Source organism: Pagrus pagrus (genome assembly GCF_965226575.1).
Source record: "Pagrus pagrus genome assembly, chromosome: 6".
NCBI lineage: Eukaryota > Metazoa > Chordata > Actinopteri > Spariformes > Sparidae > Pagrus > Pagrus pagrus.
Window position 1 is genome coordinate 27,602,777 of NC_140190.1, and position 17,697 is coordinate 27,620,473.

At 38.7% G+C, this 17,697-nt stretch overlaps 1 protein-coding gene across 2 annotated transcripts in view; it reads left to right on the forward strand.

Annotated features, from left to right (window-relative positions):
* The window catches only part of pik3ca (phosphatidylinositol-4,5-bisphosphate 3-kinase, catalytic subunit alpha), a 29,371-nt gene extending 13,309 nt beyond the window's left edge, over positions 1-16,062 (forward strand). For both annotated transcript variants that reach the window (XM_084355240.1, XM_084355241.1), the window contains 15 exons: positions 1,875-2,027; positions 2,200-2,334; positions 5,416-5,540; positions 5,895-5,976; positions 6,238-6,402; positions 6,506-6,609; positions 6,753-6,924; positions 9,031-9,137; positions 9,375-9,496; positions 10,780-10,858; positions 10,977-11,147; positions 11,409-11,526; positions 13,089-13,240; positions 13,703-13,865; positions 13,994-16,062. In XM_084355240.1, the coding sequence (XP_084211366.1) occupies positions 1,875-2,027; positions 2,200-2,334; positions 5,416-5,540; positions 5,895-5,976; positions 6,238-6,402; positions 6,506-6,609; positions 6,753-6,924; positions 9,031-9,137; positions 9,375-9,496; positions 10,780-10,858; positions 10,977-11,147; positions 11,409-11,526; positions 13,089-13,240; positions 13,703-13,865; positions 13,994-14,101 (1,956 nt within the window). In that variant the 3' untranslated portion in view covers positions 14,102-16,062. The remainder of the gene's footprint in view (positions 1-1,874; positions 2,028-2,199; positions 2,335-5,415; positions 5,541-5,894; positions 5,977-6,237; positions 6,403-6,505; positions 6,610-6,752; positions 6,925-9,030; positions 9,138-9,374; positions 9,497-10,779; positions 10,859-10,976; positions 11,148-11,408; positions 11,527-13,088; positions 13,241-13,702; positions 13,866-13,993) is intronic.
* Positions 16,063-17,697: the final 1,635 nt, after the last annotated feature.

A 17,697-nucleotide genomic window follows, 5' to 3' on the forward strand; every position in this document is an offset into this window, starting at 1 on the left:
GTGAGGTGTGTGTGAGTGTGAGTGTGGACTGTATCAATGAATGCCAGTCATGGATATTGTAACAGACACCTGGAGTGAGTCCTGTCCCATCCCGCGCCATGCTAGGTTGAGGTCAGGTTAGCGGATGCTCTTTCATGCCCCAGTTGAATTAAAGATAAACACTTCTCCGCAGCAGCCTTTTGTGCCACCACTCACTATAAATAGGGTGCATTTTGACTGGCTGTCTGCATGTAACTCAGTCCGCCTCACATTGTTGCCCTTTGTCACCTGGTTCCATGGCTGCCCCTTAGTGAACACTCTCTCTGCGGATTAAGATGTTATCTTAAACATTTCCTCAGCTTTTGTGAAGGCTTAGATAGTAGTTTGGTTGTGGGAGTGCTGAAGTTTAAGATTGTTTGATAACCTTGAAAGACTTAACTTTTTTTAATTTGATGATTTGTCTTTCCCTCGTGCCATTATCAATAACCTCATCATCAAGCAGTCATACATGGACAAGGTCCCATTCAGAGTTTAACTGAATATTCTGCCAGTACCATAACAAATAACAGGATGTGATGACATATACAGCACTAATCTACAACAGAAGACAGGCAGACTTAAACTTTCAGGATGAATGAGTGTTGGCATGGTCACTGGGTTTCTTGTTAAACCTTGTTAGAAGGGCTAAAAAATCAATCAAAATCAATCAGAAGTTGTTAAAATTTACCAACATCATTTTAAGCCACTTAGACCTTTGATGCCCTTTGAAACCTTATAATTGAAACTAACATCTGTTTGCGTATCAGCGTGCCGCAAACCACCACATGAAAGGCAAATAAACAGCATCTCCTCCTAAAACGTAATCTAAGGAATAGGGAAATACCCAGCACCCCTGACTGGTGTTGTCAAAAGAATGGACATCTATAAATATATGTGCTGATTATGTGAAACAGTTTCAGTACTCAATTTTTTGCAGTATCGATACTCCAGTGCTAGCTGTGTTTTTTGCTCTCCTCTCAGAAAGCACCGCTGTAATGACCACATAGTCCGACTTCCTCCAGAAGTAAATTAACTTAGATGCTGTTGTTCTTAACACACATTACACAAGCCTGCTTGTTATATTAATCTATAAATAAAAATCTGAAATTGTATGCCCTCAATGTTGTGGCATTTGTTTCCCCTGTGGTATGGAATATTGGTATTTTTCAAGGTATTGTATCAAAATTAGAAATGTTAGTATGGTTACAACACTACCCCTGACCATGGTGCATAATCAGTTTTCATTTAAGTCCAGGAAGACACTGGGAAAGCTGCATTTCAGAAGGTTTAAAGACATTAAAAGGGTCTGACTTGACTGAGCAGACCAAAAACTGAGCTGTAAATATTAACCTGTGGATGTGTTGTCTGTGCATTTACTTCCAGACTGAGACTATTTAGTTGCAAGGAGCACCTGTTTGCTCTCTGTGATTTTCACAAGGAATCAAATAATGGACTAATACATATAATAATAAGTGTATAAAAAACAAAGCAAATCCTCTTTCCCACCATACTTGTGTACTAATCATGTAGCCTGTATGAAGGGAAAACTCTTAAAGCACAACCTCATTTGTGAGTTTTGCCTTCAAAAAACACTTGATATTTCTGCTAATGTCTATTTATTACCAATAGATTAATTGGTAATACAGTTGATATTGAAAAAATGACACTGAAAGAAGAATGACACCGTAATGAGATCAAATTCTTCTACACTGAGAGTTTCAGATTATGTTGGTGTTAAAATCGTCTTTGATTCAGAATTATGCACCATCTGTGTTTGTGTCTGTTTTATCCCACGAGGGTTCTCACATCAAACCTAATTACATTTGCACTCACTGGTTTTCTGTCTCTCCCTTTAGGAGCACTGTCCACTAGCTTGGGGTAATATCAACATGTTTGATTATACTCACACTCTGGTGGCTAACAAGATGGCTCTGAACCTCTGGCCTGTCCCTCATGGCCTTGAAGACCTCCTCAACCCCATAGGAGTCACTGGATCCAACCCAAACAAGGTATTCAAATTCAGCATCTTGCCCTCAAAAGTAAAAACAAAAGTAAATGTATACATGTTCTTTTGCAGTGTACATGCTCTGTTTCATATGGAGACTCTGCCAGAAAGTAACAGGGTTATGAGAGACTATATTTTAAACAATGCAATGATTCTCTTTTGATCTCTTTTTCCAGGAAACCCCATGTCTGGAGCTGGAGTTCGACCACTTTAGTAGTTCAGTCAAATATCCAGATATGAATGCAGTAGAAGATCATGCCAACTGGACCATCTCAAGGGAACTGGGGTTTAACTACAACCTCTCTGGACAGGTAATAACCTGGTTACCAGACACTAACCAGTTGACTGGGAAGTTTCAACAACAAAGGAGGTTCATGAGTTACCATTTTATAAAATCATTTTATAAAATGTGTTTGCTTGTGCTTATCTGTACACTAGGAATGCATTATAGGGATCTCTGGTTATTGAGTTTTCATCCAAGCCAACTGTTTTACGTTTTGAAAGCTCAAACACAAGTAAAGAAATGTCTGTTAAAGGGGCAATGTGTAAAATAAATCCCAGAATTATCGTTTAAAACATGCAAAAAATTAACTAACATTATCAACGCAATGTAAATAAACAAAGAAGTTTTGACGTTGTGTCAAAGATGTCTTTGTGTTGTGCTGCAGAGATGTCTACTGAACTTAGCATGCTACCCAGCTAGTCTCAGTCCATCCTGTCTCCAAACAGCACTTCTCAAGAGGTGATCGATAGTATAGTCCCCTGTAGTTTCAGCTGAGAGATGTATGTGAGTGGTGAATACGCTATTTGGTTAAACTTAGATATTTTTACTGTTTTCCTGACTAAACAGAAAAGTACAAGTACAAGTAATCTCATTTTCACAGAACTAAGACAAGCTAAATTCCCCGATTAACTCATTGTTAAACGCACTTCATTTAGACTCGGCAGAAACGAAATAAAACGTACATGAACAGTTTTAATATGTCTTTCCAGAATTACCAAGTTGTGAAAATATTCCAGCTCTACAGGCTGTTTTTGCACACTGCTAATGCCTGAGACTCTCTCTCTCTTCTTCTTCTGCTGTTACTTGTCTCTCATGTCCCCGGAGTCATAGTCCTGGTCAGAGCCGTCGGTCTTGGAGGCTGTGTGCAGTCCCAGCCATGTTCACTGGGAGGCGGCTGAGTTCTGTTTGCCCAGAGACTCCCGCTGTAATCCAAGTTCACAATGCAGGCAGACCTCCATCAGCTAATAGGGCCATGTAACTCCAAGGCTAGCTGAGCTACTTGCTAGCAGCAGCTAGTTGCCACAGGAAAAGATTGTAGATTGTAGTGAGCCGCAGTTAGCAGTTAATCTGGTGTGATGATACAGTATACTGCCCTCTATATTTTTGGAGTTACCTTCAACACGTTGCACATTTAAGGTGACATCTCAAAGACCTGCAGGGAGCTTTCAGGTGTGAGTTTGCATGAGTGTAAAGTAACTTTTAATTTAAATGATGTGTACAGAGCTACTTAGAGAAGATGAGATAAGTTATTAATGAAGGTTTTGCCTTTCATTAGGGTGCTTTGTGGCCTGAGATATTTTGACGTTAATTTATGACGCCCTAATGCAAGGTGTGGTTATATATTGTTGAAAGCATTACATGTAATGACTCACTCTGCTAAATTAGTGGTGATGGTATTGTGTAAGTAATGTGAACACAAATGCGTGTTATGCAAGTAACCACATATAATTATAGGGAGGTGTTACTGATTCTTCTGTGTGTTTATAGCACACAGCAGTGCCAATTGTTTGGTTAAATTAATGATTAGATGTCAATAAATGTTGTAGCTCTCTTCAGTTTATTTTATTTATTGAAAGTTTAGATATGAGTAAATTAGGTCAATAAACGATTAGATTGATGTGGTTAAAATTGATCCCAACAATAAACGATAAAACTTGAGTTGGTCCCAACGCGTTTATGTGTCTCACTAGTGTCACTGTGAGCTGTTGTTTTCAGGTATTTTTGATGGTGTTGGTGGAGGTGTCCTCAGGACCAGGACTCCTGATTTGATAATGTGACTTCTGGTTGGAGTTACGCCGACATGTGAGAGGATGTGAACAGTGTTAGGCGATCTGTTAACTTATTCATGATGTGTGTGTCAAATGTGATGATAGTTCATCCGGCCTGATCCTGACCAGAAAATTGTTTGATCTTAATTAACAGCGTGTTTATATAGTGAGAAACTTTTCTACAGAGATTTTGATCTCGGTTCTTGGCAAAGTGATGTTCAAATTCAGGATTTGAGGGCATTATCAAGGTTGTTAAGAGCTGATCCTTGCTCTGAATGCACACAGCTTCAGACTGCATCAGGTTCCAGCATATATGTAGCTGATCTGGCAGCACAGCTCTTGTCATTAACCTGTATTTCTGTTTATTTTGTCTGACGATGTTGTGGTCATAAATTTGTGATGTTATGTGCGGCTAAGCAGCTTGGTAATGACAACTGGCCAGTTTAGTATTTATGAGCTGGTCAGATTTATAACGTATTCGGTTGTCTGACTACAGAAACAGAAAAATATGTAAATAAGAGCCACTACTCTCGCTTTTTTTTGTCTCTCTCACTATCTACAGACACAAAACTGCTGTGCTGTGTATCTGTAAAGACAACTTCAGAGACAAAGGAAATGCATCACTAAAAATGATGATTTGAATATGACTTATCATAAACGTTTCATTTGACAAGGTGTCCTGCTATAGAAAAAAGGATAATGTGAAGGAAATACTCACTTATACCATGTGAGATTTAACTGGTAATGTAGCATGAAGGAGGAATACTGCACTTCAGTAACCCTTGTGCACAGATTTAGAGCTGTGGACATAAAATGACAGCATTCACAACAAACAGACGTACTCATCTGTAATGTGGTCTGTTTTACAGGTAATTCAGATATTGTGCAATGCAAGAGAGCTGGACCGTTCAGTATTGATTTATTCATGAGGACAGTGTAATGTGGTGTATTAAGTAATTCCTTTATGTGTAACTTGAGTTGTTTGCGAAGCTTCCCTCACAGTAATGGGTCTTAATGGATCACAGCTGTTAATGTTCCAAGCTTATTTTGCTTCTCGTAACCACTGCATGGCTGAATGTCCAAGACTGATACACATTTGTTATAACACTGATACAAAGATGCTGTGGTGCAAAAAAAGAGGAAGCTCTAACTGACAAAGTAAGATTAATAAAGTGAAGTAACAAAGGTTGATAAGAAAACGCATGTGTTTAACTGTTTTACACTGTGTTTTACAGAGGTAATGTAGGGAGGGATTTGTATTTCAACTTCACAACAGGTTAATTATGTTGGTTTTAGGTAATAATGCAGTTTTTAAAGTATATCTCTGTTTTGTGTTTCAGAGCAATCGTGTGGCCAGAGATCACGCCCTGACAGAGAGTGACACAGAGCAGCTGAGACAGCTGAGTAACAGGGACCCACTTTCTGAAATCACTGAGCAGGAGAAAGACTTCCTCTGGAGACACAGGTAATCTCCCAACCAGCAAATATAACATGGTACTACTTACCCTAAAGCACTCAAGTACTATATGAAGAAGAGCACTAGAATAAACAGAAATGCATGGATTTAACAGATTGGAGTCATTAGTAAATTAACTTGATGTCACTTGCAAAGCCCCTGACCAGATTCAATACAATCTTATTCTTGTTTGTTAATGGCTGAACAATATGTTCAAAAAATGTTATTCTTTAACATCTTTTTTTTTTTTTTTTTTTTTTAAATAAAAAGCCTTTAAACATTTCTTGGATTAAATGTAACTACATTCATGCTTAATCTGGGTTGAAACACACAGTAGTGATCCCCTTTCTCTTTCTCTACCAGGCACTACTGCATGAACATCCCTGAGATCCTTCCCAAGATCCTTCTTGCTGTCAAGTGGAACTCCAGAGATGAAGTAGCACAGGTAAATACAGGCCATATCATACCTGCTTGTTACATAAACACATCCTTGGAACAGAGGAACAGGTTCTGGAAAATCAAAAATTGTGATTATCATTTTTCACAATTTTTTTTTACATTTTATGGATTAAAAAATTAATCATTGTGATAATAAATTAAAATAATTGGCAGTCACTCTTTACTCTACTCTACTCTATATAAAGAGATGGATATATGAGTGTATTATTAGTATTAATTCATCTTCCTTGGTTTGTATGTTTCTCAGATGTACTGCCTGTTAAAGGAATGGCCATCTATCCGTCCAGAGCAGGCCATGGAGCTGCTGGACTGTAACTATCCAGACCCCATGGTCAGGCACTTTGCTGTACGCTGCCTTGACAAATACCTGACTGATGACAAACTGTCCCAGTACCTCATCCAGCTTGTACAGGTAGGTCTTAGAGAGTCTGAAATGACTAATCTGAACGTCCTGTCTGCATCTTCCCTTTTTCTCACCGTTAAATCCTTCCTTTCCCTCTCTCCTCCTGTTCTAGGTATTAAAATATGAGCAGTATCTCGACAATCCCCTGGCCCGTTTTCTCCTCAAAAAGGCCCTGACCAATCAAAGGATAGGACATTTCTTTTTCTGGCATCTCAAGTGAGTCACCATCCACATTGCTCTTTCTTTATAATTATCTACTTTTCTTTCTCTCTGTCTTTCCAGAAAGCTAAAAACTCATCCTTTCTCCCTGTTTATCGCACCTCGTCTCCCCCCTTTTCTTCTCTGTGGCTCCCTCACAGGTCAGAAATGCACAATAAAACAGTGAGCCAGAGGTTTGGGCTGCTGTTAGAGGCTTACTGCAGGGCGTGTGGCATGTACCTCAAACACCTGAGCAGGCAGGTAGAAGCCATGGAGAAGCTCATTAACCTCACCGACATCCTTAAACAAGAGAAGAAGGATGAGACGCAAAAGGTAAGAAGGGCGGCAACACACACAGGTGTGATTTTAATGTTTAAAGTTTTAGTCTTTAACATCTCAATTGTACGGTATGAGATATGAGGGACAAATTGTGGTGATGTTCGTATTTATTTTTATCAGAAGTTGTATTATATTCTACATCATTACCATTAAACGTTTGGTAAAATTACAACCTACTGTAGGCAAACTCAGACTTTCAATGCCTGCACATTGTCCCTCACCGCAATGTTTCACAGACATCATGTGGATTTATATAATATTAAACTTCAAAACCATCAACTGCATGTTGTAGATGCAAAATGCTAAGAGGCGCACAGTTCTCACTTAGCTGTTTTGACAAAAAATAAGCAATAATGACAAAGCAGAAAATATGCATGCCCCGTCCATGTGGTGCTTTTATCATCAGTGACTTTCCGGTTAATTGACCCTGATCTCTAAGCACATTCGCCACAACTGACAAAACACAGAATTATAATTAGCAGCCTTGATTATATTAAAATACTTAACATTTTATGTGGCATCTGTGTTGCATTACTTATTATTAAGATAACTAACATTAGAATGCCTGAGCAGTCTGTTCATTATTCATTATTCATAATTTTCCCCTCAGTCGTAACGCATCTTGAATGCAGCGATTTTTAGAAGATTTCTCTGTGGATTCGTGTGTGTGTGTGTGTGTGTGGGTGGGTGCATGCACACATATTTTGTGCAACTGAATATATGTGTGTGTTGTTGTCAAGTCAAAGTGTATTTCTATAGCACATTTAAAAATGACATGAGTTGACTAAAATGCTTCACAAACAAGGACAAAAGAAAATAAATTCAGCAAAACAGACAATAAAAGAGCACTCATAAAATCCAATGTAAAAAAAAAAATTAGGGCCGGGACTCGATTAAAAAAATTAATCTAATTAATTAGAGGCTTTGTAATTAATTAATCGAAATTAATCGCATTTTTAATCGCATATAAATATTTGACCTGAGAACAGTGAGAAGCAATTTTTTTCATATAGGTTTTAGTATACCATTGAAAAATGACTGAATAAAAAAAAAAGAAAGAAAAAAAAAAGTTCCTTTGTAATATTTAACTTTTTGGGGATACTGAATTTTAGGTCTTCATTGAATGTTAGCCATAATTATTACTATTAAAATAAACTGAATAAATAAAGACATGGGATGTTTCATTCGGTGTGTAATGGACATATATACAATGTATTAGTTTCACTTTTTGAATTGAATTAGTGACATAGGCCTTAATAAACTCTCCCATGACATTCTAATGCACCTGTACATCAGAAACAATAGGAGTGATAGGTACAGTAGGATATGCAATAATTAACTACTGCATACATCTTGACAGCTCTACTTTACACTGTTGATTTGTATAATCCCAACAGACATGTCCAGTGATTTTCAGCTTTCTGTGTTTACATGTGTCTGTTCTGATGATACAAGTCAGCTCCTGAAATGTGTGTTTCTCTTCTATAAAACACATTCTACATCGCGGAGGCGACGTCTCTCCACTTAGGGCTTCCTTCACCTTTGAAACAGGGCAGAGCTTGTGGGAAACACCTGCCTGACACAGCAACGTAGGGAACCGTGCACGTCCGCGGCGCACAGCTCCACGGACATGCACGGGGGGTAAAAACGGCGTCGCCGTCGCACCGAATGCACGCGGCTACGCGCCGCTATGGGTTGTGAGCGCGCATGTCACGTGTCTACATTGGAAGCTAATAGGTAGGCTATTATCAGTATAATCAGAGGCAACCATGAATGAGTTCGCCTCAGTTTCACGTGATTGTCACTGTCAGCCTGTTAATTTTACTGACCCGAGCTGAGACGCACCCAAAGTGTCAGCGGCTTTTTAACTCGTTAAATAATTGTGCTCCAGTATAATCGGTACGCCTGAAACTCATCCAGTGAGAAACGTTCCGCGGTGCAAATATAAGTGCGATTAAAATGCGTTAATTTTTTTAACACGTTAATTTTTGTGTAATTAATTAATCTTAATTAACGCGTTAAAGTCCCGGCCCTAAAAAAAAATATATATTTTACATTTCATTAAGACTCAACATGTGGTTGTGTGTGTGTCTTGTGTAGGTCCAGATGCGGTTTCTTGTGGACCAGATGAAGAGACCAGACTACATGGACGCTCTGCAGAACTTCACCTCCCCTCTCAACCCTGCACACCAGCTAGGAAACCTGAGGTTGGAAGCAAGAGTAAATGAGCTATTGTGTGTGTGTGTGTGTGTGTGTGTGTGTGTGTGTGTGTGTGTGTGTGTGTGTGTGTGTGTGTGTGTGTGTGTGTGTGTGTGTGTGTGTGTGTGTGTGTGTGTGTGTGTGTGTGTGTGCGTGCGTGCGTGCGTGTGTGCGTGCGCATGCATAAGCGAGGTTGTTAATAAAAGATTTACACTGTTTAATAACTTGGATTAATTTGTTCACAGGTTAGATGAGTGCAGAATCATGTCATCAGCAAAGAGGCCATTGTGGCTCAACTGGGAGAATCCTGACATCATGTCTGAGATGCTATTTCAGAACAATGAGATAATCTTCAAAAATGGAGATGGTAACACACACACACACACGCACACACACACACACACACACACACACACACACACACACACACACACACACACACACACAGAGTCACACAGAGTCACACACACACAGCCTCTTAAAGCTCATAATTAAAGGATAACTTCGATCTTTTTCAACTTGGACCCTATTTTCCAAATCTTTTGTCTGAAAGTGACTAATGGGAGCAACAGTTTTTTGAAATTGGTCCAGTAGTAAGAGGTCAATGCAGCCAGCAGCTGCAAAACAGGCTGCAAAGAACCCCTCTGAATTGAATCTGAAAATATTGAGAAAGGAGGCAGACACCTAAGAAGCAGTGAGAAACAATGTTTAGAGCCAGAACATTTTCATATCTAACTCTGTGAATTAAAGGTTTTGTTGGACCAAACCTGAGTTGTCTATTGTTGGAACAGTTGAAAAAACAAGAAGGTTTTAGTGAGTTTTGTGTCTGTAGGGTTTGAACAACGTATGTTTTACCACAAGAAAATAACTTCTTCTTTAAATCAGTCTGGTGGCTTTGGCGAGAGCAGTTTCGTGTCTGTTTCTGGTTAGACAAAAATGATTTCATTCTAGAAAAAAAGTCTCCTCTATTTTTGCATCATGTTGTCAGACACTCAGACTTACAATATGAACCTGTCAAAACAAGCACTTTTGGTGGACGTACTTTGAGGATGCGCAGTTCTCCGCAGGGATTACATTGCAGCATGTTTTGCCGCTGCCGGCTGCAGCAGTCTCACTCAATATTGGACCGATTTCAGCTTTTTTTCCCTGTTAGTAAGTTGGAGCAAAAACATGGAAAAATAGGGTCCAAGTTGAACAAAACAAAGTTGTCCTTTGACCTCTGTTGGCCCCTGCAACATGTTTTGGAACTTTTCTTTCCTCTTAACACAGTCTGTAGCTTCAAATCTAACATTATTTTCTGAAACTTATTTCATAACATTTAACATAACATTTCTTACAGTATAAACTCGTTTTGTGAAAACTATTGTAAAGGCCAAAACATACACTTAATAAAAAATAAAAATAATGATTCTTTTCTTTCACTTTTACCACCGTCTTGCATTAAAAGAGCTCTGAAAACTTCTAGTTTTAAGTATATTTCTTGGTCCCAATCCTAAATGTTGACACAAACTATGAACTATTTCGAGGCTTCTTGGGAATGTTGGTCTCCTATAATCATACTAACTCGTCCTTATGTTGTGTTTGTGTATAATCTGTCAGTATCCTAGGATGTTATTAACTCTGTCCTCATTGTGTGTGTTTGTGTTGTAGACTTGCGACAGGATATGCTGACATTGCAGATTATTAAAATCATGGAGAATATTTGGCAGAATCAGGGCCTGGACCTGCGGTATTACTCTCTCACTCTTATTGTGTATCTTTCTTTATCTTTCTTTAATGTCTTTCTTCTATACGTCTTTCCTGCCTCACTGCAAAGGGCTCAGATTATCTGTCTTGTGTGTCTCCAGGATGCTTCCCTATGGCTGTCTGTCACTAGGAGACTGTGTGGGTCTCATTGAGGTGGTTCGCAGCTCCCACACCATCATGCAGATTCAGTGTAAAGGAGGCTTGAAAGGAGCCCTGCAGTTCAACTCAAACACTCTGCATCAGTGGCTCAAGGACAAGAACAAGGGCGAGATGTGAGTTCTTCTCTCCTGGTTTTATTTTTGTATCATCTTGGCATCATTAGAGAGTATAAAACAGTGTTCATTAGACTACAGTATCTGCGCTAAAGGAGATGTCTTTGGGGAAAAACTGATGTTGTTCAGCTTTACAGCCTATTTATTTATGTCTGCATTCAGTTTTGTGTATTTAAATACTTTCTCCTTTCTAATTTGTCTTTAAAATGCAAAATTAATAGTGTGACTGCTTACTGGGTGTGTGTCTGTGTGTTTGTGCAGGTATGACTTGGCTGTAGATCTGTTTACGAGGTCCTGTGCTGGCTACTGTGTAGCTACTTTTATCCTTGGGATAGGAGACAGGCACAACAGCAACATTATGGTCAAAGATGATGGACAGGTAATGTGTATATGCACAAACCCAGCACACAATTTGAGATATGAGTATCGTTTACCATATGTTACGCTCGGCCTAGGGGTGCCAGAGTGTGACATAAAACCAACGACAATAGAGTGTATGTACAACAATAATAATTTATTTACAAAGACAAAGTGGGACTACACCGAATGTGAGTGAAAATATGTACAATGGTGACGCCTCTGTTCAGGGTGAGCTCAGGCCAAAATAACAAACAAAAACCCAATCTAAACTTCAGATCGGTGATCTAACTAAACCCTATAAAAGAAAAGGAACAAAAAGACATTTTCTAAACCTTCCCCCCTAACCTAACCAAAAACAGGAGAAAAAACAGGGAGTAAAGAAAAAGGCTGCTTCGTGCCTATTTCCAAACAGGCTTGCTCTGGCAAAAACACAGAGCACTCTAGCACTCAGCTGAACACACTCTAGTTCTCAAAAAACACTAATTGATCAAGCACAAACACAAGCAAAGCACGAGCGAGCATGCAGAGTTCACACATAATGTCTAACTTGCACAAAGTTGCAACCCTTGTCGGATCTTAGTAAAGTTACAAAAAGATCTGACTGGAATGTATTTAAACATCGATTTAAATAAGTTGATGGTTTTGAGTCAGCATTCAGGCGTTTTACTCTGTTATTGATGCTAATTTAAAATAAATAAATGATGTTTAATAAATAAATGTTGCCCATTTATCTTTACAATTCATATAACAATTCTTGGGTAGGTTTTCTTTGTCAGATGTCCCAAAAATCATCAATCATAATGTCCTTTAGAGCCCGACCTATATCCCAGTTGGCCGATCAAAGATATATTGGTATCACAGTGTTTGTATATTATATATATTAAATATTTGTAAGTATGCTTGGCGTGATTTATGATTATCAATTTCTGCTGAAGTTTACTGTTTCAGTTCACTGATGCCATTTTAGACAATAAAGTTATTATTAAATTAAATTATTAAATTGTAAAATATCCTGCCTCCAGTACTGATTTTTGTCTCAAATGTTTGATAATGACATTTGAAGAATCACTGCAAAAAATGGCAGTATATCGACCGATATATCGCTATCAGAATTTTTTACTCCCTAATATTGGTATCGGCATCGACCCCAAAAACTGCATATTGATAAGGCTCTGATTTCCTTGTTTTCTGTGTTTTTCTGTGGACTTATTTCACAGCCAGAAGACAGGCAGCACAGCCAGAAACAGCAAAATAGTTGTAGTAACATTTTAAAGGACTTAAATAATTTGAATCCTGACTGACTCGGTCTTCTTTGTGAAGCCAACTGATGTAAAAGCAGAAATGTCTTATTGACAATTCCATATTTGGTAAAAAAAAAGTTTAAGAGACCACTAAGCAGTCTGAATGGTTACATTCATCCCTGTAAAATAACTGGATATTGGTGGTGAAAGATTTGTGTCGATGCTTTTTGTTTTTCTGTGGGTGTAGAGTATAAAGGTCTGACTTTAGAGGTGTTGTACTTGTTAGAAAGTTGCAAACTTTGACTTCCTGCCCTTTCATCTTTGTTCTGCTGTCTTCTAGTTGTTTCATATAGATTTTGGCCATTTCCTGGATCATAAGAAGAAGAAATTTGGCTACAAGAGAGAGCGAGTGCCCTTTGTACTGACACAAGACTTCCTCATCGTCATCAGCAAGGGATCCCAGGAGTGTGCGAAGACCAAAGAGTTCGAAAGGTACTGCACCATCTTACTTCTTCTTTTCCCTCATCATTGTTTCTCTCATCGTCTTTTTCTATCTGCTTACCTGCCACTGGTATCAGTCAGTTTGCTGGTTTGGCGGTTTGTCACTATTTTTTCATCACAACAAACTATAACTGTGACCCATGCATGGGCCCTGCAGGATTGGTAGTTGAAGCAGTGTGAGGAACATCATTAGTGAATCGGCTTGCTGTCACCATTTTCTAAAACCATGAGTTGAATTTTTCTTCTTTGTTTTGCTGTGACTTCCCTGCACTGCAGTCAGAGGACAAATTGTATAAATAATGTTTAGGACTGCAACTACTGATAATCATTCACATTAACAAAAGCTGGAATCAGAGAATTATGACTTTATTTTCTTGAATATAGTTAATATAGTGATTTATTTAATAGTTGACAACTAATTGATTAATCACTTCCTTCTCCATCTCCCTCCAGGTTCCAGGAGATGTGTTATAAGGCCTATCTGGCCATCCGTCAGCACGCTAACCTCTTCATCAACCTCTTCTCCATGATGCTGGGCTCTGGCATGCCTGAGCTGCAGTCATTTGATGACATCGCCTACATTAGGAAGACGCTGGCCCTGGAGAAAAGCGAACAGGTAAAAAGGCTTTTTTTAATCTCATTTCCTTTAAATAGTCTCGAGGCTCACATTTGAGCTTTCTGAAACCTCTCCAAGATTATCTCATCCACTTACGTATCTCTTTTAATTTCTTCTTCTTTGTGCAGGAGGCCTTGGACTACTTCATGAAGCAGATGAACGACGCTCACCATGGAGGGTGGACCACCAAGATGGACTGGATATTCCACACAATTAGACAGCATGCACTGAACTGATCTCCTGCACACAAAGATAAACCATCCGTCCCATCGTGGAGTATTTACCTGTCAGACAGCTGTTCAAGTCCTGCAAACCATGCAGCATCGGTCAAGGAATTTCAGTTCTCCATTATAGCAGATGCCACGAACAGCTCACGGATGATGAAGGATTTCAGCTTTTTTTTTAAACACCAGCATCATTTCTGTTTATTTAAACGAGGTTCTTGTTTTTTCTGCATTTTCTTGCCATTACAATCTTCCTTTTTTGTGGTCTTGATGATGCCCTCTCACTACCCTCTACATGTTCTGCGTCGTCCTCATGTCCCCGTGAAGATGTGCCCTGCCTGGCCGATGCTTGTGTCCTTCTGCTGGGTAACCAAGAAAATTCTCCCCGTACCCTGCTGCCCTTGCAGGAAAAACACAAATTGGACAAAACGGTAAAGAGGACGTATCTGCCAATCTGAAAATATAGCCACAAAGTAAGTTCAACTTGCTGCCCTTCTGCTGTATGCGTCGGAAACCTTTTTGTTAACTTATCACTGCTGAGAAGAAAGCGGGATCAGGAACTGTCTAAATTATCTTACATTTTATGTGTGTTACACAAGTTTGTTGTACAGTGCAGGATGACTGGAGTACCTGGGCTTCTATGATGACTACCACTGCACAGTGTCGCCCGTCTGAGCTGATTTGGTGTCAGCTTTCAACTCTCTGTGAGGAAATTTCAAAGCTCAAAACTGCAGAAGAGTCTGAGCTGTTTTGCACTTCTCCACAGTCTCCAACAGCCTCAATGAAAAAGCATTCCGCCCTCGGGAACATTTGTTGGTGGTGCAGCTTTAGACTCTTGGATAAACTTCAGGGTGATGCTGCCTCTCCATCAAAGAAAAAAAAAACAGCACTTAGAAATACCAGAATAATATACAGATTTATTATGACTTTTTGAATTTATTTATGTATCTTAGTTTCTTTCAGTTTCTACAGCCTAACTCTCCAGAAACACACCATTGTTTGTGTAAATATATTTTTTGTATTTGTGCTTTTGCTTCCTTCGATCTTCTTCCGACCATGAGTGCAACAGCCTTCCCCTTTTTCTCGATTATGGAGGATTTGCCATTGTCACTTTTAAGTTAAACATCTCCTTTGACCTTATCAGTAGTTGCCCGATTTGTAGTATTCAGCCTAGTTTGTTGCCCTATGTAGAATTTAACATTTTAATTTGCTTGTGAATGCAGAATGGCAAGAGTCAAAGTGCCAGTCTCACATTTTCTGAATAATGGGACCTATTTTAAGCCTCTGGATGTCTTACCTTGATGGCGAGCAGAGGCCCAGGGGAATGTCTTCCTGTTGATAAAAATGCCTTGGCGTCACAGCACAACACTCCACAACCCTGCACACTGCAAAGTCCTACAAACTCTTCCTAAACAAGCCGTAGTAAGCGAACCATCAGCACTATTAACGTGAGAAGCATGAGAAGCTAGCCTTGATCTTTCATTGTGTATTATTTGTATTTCTAACCATGTTAGGTTAGTGTGTGCACCATTAGAATGTCTTTACATTGTTGATTCGTGGACTTGTGTTTATCACACATTTGTGATATTCTTACCCAGAGCACCTTTCACTGAGCCCATGACACTGGCAGTATTTGAGCCAAGCTTTCCGTTGCCAGGCATTATTGAAGCCACACTTGACACCTATTTGTTTGAAGCTTAAGTTTTGCAGATATTTACCAACAGAAACATTTGAGCATGTAGCTCTTTCCATCATTTTAAAGTCACAGTTAAATGGCAGTTTCAGCCTTGTTAGTGAATCAAGTGAAACAGTGTATGTTGATGAGATTTGTTCAGGGAGGGAATTGAACAGCTCATTCAGAGTTGATTTGATCATTGAAAAGTGGGCATGTATAGCAAATACAGAGTTATACTGAGCTGTAGGACTGTTGTCTCCACCTACACCCACCTGCTTTGTTAGGAGGCAGAGGGTGAACTGAACTGTGAACTGAATAACTTATGCTGCGGTCTAGTCAAAGTCTGAGGTTGGATTTTCCAAGTTGAAATTTCCTACTTCCGTCCTCCAAGCATTCCAGGTGCATGATGCCAAAAGTAACAAAAAACGTTGCTGGCTGTAACAAAGTGATGTCTCTTTTACAAGTGACACACAAGTGAACCCTCAGCAGTGCACCTTCCTTGCATATAAAAACAAAATAGAGTAACAGATGCCATTATACGTTTATTTTAAGGCTTTTTTATCCTTGGAAACTCTTCTAAATATTCAATTCACTAGCCTTGTACAAATACTGTTGACTACAAATGCATCCTACCGCCCTCTCGTGGGTGCTGCCATTGTTGTTGTTGGGGTAGATGATGTGCCCCGAGTTTGCAAGAAAGAATTACGAGTTTGATTGTTCTTTTTTATAGTAGGAGGTCGGAGGTTTTCAAGTTCAGATTTGTCTGGAACGCAGCATTAAACCTCAGCTACAGTCTTTAGACACATCACTACGCTAGCTGCGATTAACCACCAGCTAACAAGTGCGGTTTTATATGATGGGCTCGGTCAGCTAATCATCACAATCACATTTCACTGGTTTCATTTGTGTACTTTATTCGACTCCCAAGTTTAAGGTGAATCATAAAAAAATATTTTTACGTTTTACAGAAGTACAAAAGGGAAGGATTTTATGTAACACTTTATAATAACCATCATTAAGTTAATATTATAATAATATCACTGTTAATAAAAATTGAAATGCTTTATAAACCATTGTGAAGGTTTATAAATATCAGTTGCAGCTTCATTCCGGCAATCCAAATGTTTACAGGTATAAAAAAGTACACAGTATTTATTTACCATTTACAGGAATATAAAACATTAGTTGCTATCTATAATAAACAATTTCATAATAAATGGTTTTTAAAGCATTTCATTGTTTGTTGCCAATGAAATAACTATTATGTAATAACTAAAGTAGGGCTGGATATATACGATATATATCTCTATCATGGTATGAGACTACATACTGTCTGAGACATTGGATACCGTGATATCATAATATAACATTAGTTTTGCATTTCCTGGGTTTAAAAGCTACATTCCAGGAAACAGATGCAATTTTCTGAACTCATCAGATTGCTCTACTTGTTTTAATAGTCTTTACCCACTTATTTAAAAATGTCTTTGTGTTAATGTTTTGTGAAAGTACAAAGTCGTCCCTACAATATTGTTGCAGTATCAATATTGAGGTATTTTGTCAAAAAATATCATGATATTTGATTTAGTCGCTCAGTTGGAGCATTTATGGAGTGCTTTTTGGACACAAAATATCGAGGTATATCATATATAGGGATAAAGCTTAAAAATAGCGTGATATCATTTTAACGGTATACCGCCCAGCATTAAGTCAAAGTTTAAGTAACAAAAATGTTCCATTTATTAGAGATGATTAATATAAAGTGTTACTTGATTTTAAGAAATGCATTTCCTTTTCACTGTGTTTTTAAAGGAGCCGATAGCAGGCTGGTCTCTGAATGTGGGTCATTTTAACAATTAACAATAAGAGGCAGTAAACAGTAACAGATTTGTCAGTTGAATTGAGAACCTGTCAAACGCTGTGCTTTGCTAAG